The 6163-nt window shown below is 42.5% G+C and overlaps 2 protein-coding genes across 2 annotated transcripts in view; one reads left to right on the top strand and one right to left on the bottom strand.

Moving 5' to 3' along the window:
• Positions 1–317: 317 nt before the first annotated feature.
• Positions 318–2873, top strand: trmt5 (tRNA methyltransferase 5; the record flags this gene model as incomplete). Its single annotated transcript, XM_080750418.1, has 4 exons — positions 318–1054; positions 1476–1600; positions 2074–2713; positions 2821–2873. The coding sequence occupies exons 1-4, from the start codon at positions 583–585 to the stop codon at positions 2871–2873; spliced, it is 1290 nt and encodes a 429-aa protein (XP_080606544.1). The 5' UTR covers positions 318–582.
• Positions 2874–3237: 364 nt separating this feature from the next.
• The window catches only part of mnat1 (MNAT1 component of CDK activating kinase), a 58656-nt gene continuing 55730 nt past the window's right edge, over positions 3238–6163 (bottom strand). The window contains exon 8 of the mRNA XM_080750419.1: positions 3238–3462. Within this exon, the coding sequence (XP_080606545.1) occupies positions 3342–3462 (121 nt within the window). The 3' untranslated portion in view covers positions 3238–3341. The remainder of the gene's footprint in view (positions 3463–6163) is intronic.

The following is a 6163-nucleotide window of genomic DNA, read 5'->3' as shown; positions in this document are numbered from 1 at the left end:
CTACATATGATAGGGAAATCGTATTGTATTTGTCATATTTGTTCCAAAAAAGCTTCATACTCTGTATATACTGTACATAACGACAAAATGTAACATGGTTCTGTTCTGTTTACACAATGCACCCCCTCCAACTGTATAGCCTATGTTCCCAATTTTCAACAGTTTTATTATGTTTTGAAACTTGCTTTAGCAATGTAAACGTATGCCAATAAAGCTCCTTTGAATCTAATTGATTGACATCTGTCTGTCTCAAAATGGAGGTGAATGACGTAGAGACTGGCCTTGAGCGACGTGACATGACGGCATATGTACGCTGATAGCGGGTACTGACGTCATAGTCCTTAGATTACTGACCCACCAAGTAAATACTCTTTCAAGGGGTACTGCACTGAGCAGCAATAATAAATAACAACATTGATTTGTCATTGCAGGATTTCCACTAGGATCTTCACACGTGTGTGCACTCTAAGAAAAGTGAACATCCCCACCCTGCAGCGCAGCTTCTGTTCCGCAGCCTCACACCAAGTCTCAGCCCGTCCTGTGTTCGTTCTAAAGGCTGTGACCGATTACCAGCAGAGCCAGATGGAGCCACAGTTCTACCGGGCCCCTCCAGAGGTCCGTGGGATGACCACTTTAGACAAAGAGGCTTTCGCCCAGACAGTCATAGTCCCAGCCCTGCGAGTTCCCAAAGGAGTGATAAACAAAGTTGTGAAATGTCTGAAAAGATGTGCAATCCCACGTTCAGGGGTCCCCAGGGTTGTTAAGGAGAAAGGCAGCGAGACGGATGACTTCCGCTTGCTGCTGTTGGATCCCGGCACCGTGTCTTCAGCGAGTTCCTTCAGTGAGTTTGAAGCTGAGGCCATGCGCTCATTTGATGTTCCTCCGGAGCTCCAGTACTATGAGCTGCCTCTGACCTATAATAACCTGAAGAGTGAGGAGGTGTTGCGAGCAGTGCTGCCCGAGGGCCAAGACGTCACCACAGCGTTCAGTCGAGTCGGACACATCGCACACATGAACCTGAGAGACCATCAGCTGTCTTACGGGAGCCTCATAGGTGAGGATCAGGCTTGATTTATGCTTATTTATACTTGGTTGCATTAACTTGCATTTCATAAATAGTAGTAGATAAAACTCACAACAACGCATCATTTAATTAATGTAATAATATGCCCGAAACATTTTTTTTTTAAAAAGCATTTTGGAAAATTGTAGTAATGATTTATGGTGTCATGCCACAATTATTTTGCTAGAATGTACTTAAGGTAAGTAAGTATATCTGGTTTTGGCACAAACAAACCTCTTCATTTTGAATGGGAAGAAGCCTACTTTTATGTGACAACAACACTCTTTACGAATGGAATGTCTGGATGTTCAATCACAGATAAATTACATTATGTGTAAGTGGATACAGTGAGCTGATTCAATTTTGCTTTCCTCATTGCATAACATTACTTCTCTTGCTGCTCTCATGCCAGGCCAAGTCATAATGGACAAAAACCCAGGGGTGACCTGTGTGGTCAATAAGACGAACATCATCGACTCAACTTACCGCAACTTCAAGATGGAGGTGCTAGCTGGGGAGGAGAATATGGTGGCTAAAGTAGGTTAAATCATGGAAGTGCATTGATTTCATCTTTACATGAAATCAATGATACATAGCATCGCTTTCTTTTTTATAGTTACTCAAAAGTAGAGTTAGACAGTTACTCAAAAGTAGAGTTAGACTGATCTTAACTTCAGCTGTTATGGGACTTCTAATCATTTAAATCTTAGCTCGAAGCAACATATTGAAAAAAAGGAAAAAATAACAAAAATTGTTCATTTTTGGAACCATGAACCTTTAGTTCAAAAATCTGAATTATGAAAAATGGTGAACTGAACTTTGAACTAGTTCATATAGAAAGTGAACGTTCTGCCTATGTTATTGTCTTTTCTAGATTGATATTCCTATGCATTGTTATTGATGTACTGACATATCTTATTATATTGATTGATATTACCTGCTTATAAGTCGCTTTGGATTAAAAGCGTCTGCTAAATGCCTGAATTGTAAATCATTGATTCCGGTTACAGGTGAAAGAAAATGGGGTGACCTACGAGTTTGATTTTTCTCGTGTGTACTGGAACCCCAGGCTAAGCACGGAGCACGGGCGTGTGGTCAACCTCCTCAAGCGCGGAGACACCGTACTGGATGTGTTTGCAGGTGTGGGACCCTTTGCCGTCCCTGCTGCCCGCCGTGGTGCCATCATACTTGCCAATGACCTCAACCCAGAGTCCTACCGCTGGCTACAGCACAACTGCAAGCTGAACAAAGTGGACAGCAAGGTCAGAACCTTCAACCTGGATGGCAGGGCCTTCATTCAGGGACCTATGAAGCAGGAGCTTCCCGCCCTGCTGAAGGGAACAGCCGGCATTCACGTGGTTATGAACTTGCCCGCCTTGGCACTGGAGTTTCTGGATGCGTTCAGAGGCCTCCTGAGCCAGGACATTTCCTGTGAGAACAACCTGCCTATAGTGCACTGTTACGGGTTCTCTAAAGACGACAACCCTAAGAAGGAAATAGTGGAAAGGGCTTCCTCTTGCCTTGGGTTCTCCCTGGAGGATCGATGCTCTGTGCACTTGGTGCGAAATGTAGCCCCAAACAAGGAGATGATGTGTGTGAGCTTCACCCTTCCCAAAGAGGTGCTCTTCAGCAGTGACAGTGAACAGACAGGTAAGCATCCATTTACAAATGACTAAGGGTGGATTTTTTACAATGCATTTTTCTCTCACCAAAAGTGAATAGTTCAAATGTTGAACAAGGTGCTCATTTCTCCACAGACCTTACAGCGGAACCATCCCCAAAGAGACAGAAGTGTGAAGAGACAAACTAGTTGGCATCACTCCAGTTCAATAACCTTTGTAATTTCAAGGAACCCTCTCCAGTTTAATTTTTTATTTCCTCCTTTTTACAAACTATGCATTCTTGTTTGTTTTTTACTGTAAATGCGAATAAAATGTCATAAATCATGAAGCAACTTCAAGAAACTGTATCCAATTTGACAAATTGCACCACAGCTGTTATTATCCAGTGGTTAAAGTCAAAAGAAAGTGCTATGTTAAACCTTTTGTAAGCTATAAAGCAGTAAAATAGCAGGCACAGACAGTTTCAAAACCATTTATTTAAATAAAAAAATAAGACAATTAACATAAAACATCCCGGCCCAATATGAGTCAGAGCAACCTTTAGCCCTTTATTACAACAAGGCAGTGGGTTATTTGTAGTCCAACAACTGTCAGGTCACTGGACTACAAATGCATGTATCAAATTGGTGTTTGTGCTGTCTGAGCTCCAGACGGGGTCAGCCCAGGAAAGTGAACATCCCACTGAAGGCGTCCTGGATGGCTCGATGACATGCCAGCCCTGAGGTGTATCCTCCAGCCGTGTCCTGGGGCAAGGCAGCACGCACATGTTTCAAATACCTGAGAACAAGAAGAGAAACGCTGCATCAGGACTCCATTACAGCACAAATACCAGGGACGTGCTGGCCATTGGGAAAAGCGGGACAACTCCCGAACGGCCGGTTCATTCCCGGCCAGTCCAGGCCGGCCATTAGGAAAAAGTTAAAATAAAATGTCGGCCTTCGTTCCATTTTGGGGGCTGGACGGCCAACAAAGTAAATCGTCACTGTCGGGCAGAAACCTCGTATCTCCAAGTTTCAAATTTGTAAATTTTTTCGCAAAGCAAAAGCTCTGCTACATCATACAAGGCCGTTGCACAAAAGTAGTGAAAACAGCAGATCTACAAGCACACAACGCCTTGCACCGCAAGGCGTTGTGTGCTTGTAGATCGTCTGTTTTCACTAGTTTAAATCATTTTTAAAATGATAAATACAAAACAAACGGTTTTGGAAATACAAGGTTTCCACCCGACAACGGCGAAATATAACTGTGTACATTAATTGGCCCACTGGCTTGTCACTTGTCATGATCTGAAATGGCAAATCTTTGAGTAGCAGCAGCGCTATAGAGAGAGATCTCTCTCTATAGCGCGCAATGAGGGCCTCTCCAACTCTTTTTTTTCCCCGGGCTGAATCAGGGGCCCAGCATGTCCCTGACAGATACATTTTGTAAATGACTTTGTGGCCTGTGTCGTGTATTGGTGGCACTCGACTGTGTAGTGTCCTCTTACCAACCGTATTGGATACCTACGGCAATCAAAGAGCAAAGGTGAAAGGTATCTAATTACAAGTAGTTTAACTTTAATGTTATTTTGAGTACATTCTATAATCAGTCATTCTACTTTTTAAATATAGATAAGGTATTATACATTACAAGTTTAGGAAAGGAATTACAGCAGGGGTGTCCAAAATGCGGCCCCTTTGACAAATTGTACTAAATTGTACTACAGTAAGATCCTAAATTGTACTATAAACACCCCGCCAGCACCGCCAAACAAGAATATTTTATAGTAGGATTCCTTGTTCTGTTATCTCATGCTAAAGGGGTCAAAGAAAGGCTATTTTGTTGTTTTTACCTTGCACGTCTGGTTACATTTGGTACTGGTAATGTGAGTTATTTGTGTTTTGTTCAGAGCACACACACCTGACAAAAAGACTTAAATATTGATGATGATAGTTACATAAAATTGTAATTGCAAATTTGCGATGCATATATATGTGACTTTGTTATGGTTCAACCGAAAGTACATTTTGTCAGGAGACAGTCGGTCCTTGGGTGTTTTAATATTTTCTAGTGTGGCCCCCTTTGAAAAAAGTTTGGACACCCCTGAATTACAGAGTAGTCCACTGTTACAGCCATTATGACACAATCAGGATGATAATCCATTTAAGAAATCTTTAACAATGACTGTAATGAGGTTCACATAATGCAATCATTGATAAAGCTTTCTTCTAAAATCACTGAATTGGATGGAGAGCAGGGCCTATTCATATTGAAATGCTTAAGTCAGGATGTCAATTGGCCTTGTCCTTGAGACCTGAGTAGTCATCAAAATAACAAATTCTGTATTTTCTTCTTGAGTAATAAGTCAAGAAATAGCACTTCTACTTGAGTATACAGTATTCTAGTACTCTTTCCATGCCGCTAGAAACCCTGAAACCCTACAGATTTCCAGAATTGTAGTTGTCAGAAAAGCTTGAGTAAGTTTAGTTTTCATCAAATCCACACTCAAGTTATTATTCCTGGCTCTCCAAAACCCTTTGTCCCCTTGTCGGTACAGATGAAGAGAGGACTACTCGTACACCCACACTCAAACACCTAAAGGCCTAAAAACCTCTCCAACATGCCTCTATTAAAGTATTATAGGTGTCTTTTATTTTTTAAGTGCTTACAGCTGTAGCCTGCCAAGGCCCCCCTTTTTAGGTTCTCGAGCAATGGCAAGAGTCACTGTTTATTTTCACTCTGAGCCGAAGATGGAAAAACAGTCGAGCTGTCAATTAAAGCCTCCAACCTCTTGTCTCACAGTGACGGGTGCTCTCCGCTTAGGAGTGGGAGGGGCAGAGGTTGACCTGCGGACCCCACCTATCCTAATCCTTCCTCCTCTCTTTCACACACAAACACGCTCACACAATCTTCAACCATCAAGAGTGGGTGCTGGGAGAGCAGCACCCCGCACACGAATGGGGCCTCACTGGTTTCTCACAGTCTCAAAGCTAACAGAGCCGCCCCCCCCCCCCCTTCCTCAGTACCATCAGAATTCATAGCCCCAGCAGAGCAGTCTAAAGCCCTCACACGAGTCAGGCTTTGTGGCTCCCTGTTCCAGAGAGCTTGGGAAACTTCAAAGTGAAAGAGGGAATCAAGGGCACAGACAGCCTTCTGATTTCTACGACCGCTCGAGAGATGCTTTACAGAGTAACTCAACACCTGTGGGGAGGCTCAAAGAGACTGTGAATGAATATGAGAGAGGGAGAGAGAGAGAGATGTGTACTGTATGTGAAAGAGAAATATGTTGATCAGAGTGCACATAAATTAACATTTATTTTTCTTTTGTAATTCTTAGTGATTCTATGCAGTACTGTAAACTGAAATGTTATGTTTTTCTTTGTAACAAATATCAGCTATTATATCTCTGGAGCATGGACCTACTATGTCATCATGAATGATCATTCATTTTACACAAGTTAACAACACAGCCTTGGAATAGACCAGTGGTTCTCAACCT

The sequence above is a fragment of the Nannobrachium achirus genome, assembly GCF_963921795.1.
Source record: "Nannobrachium achirus genome assembly, chromosome: 20".
Lineage (NCBI taxonomy): Eukaryota > Metazoa > Chordata > Actinopteri > Myctophiformes > Myctophidae > Nannobrachium > Nannobrachium achirus.
Note: the sequence above shows the minus strand (reverse complement) of the source record. Positions and strands in the feature narration are given on the sequence as shown.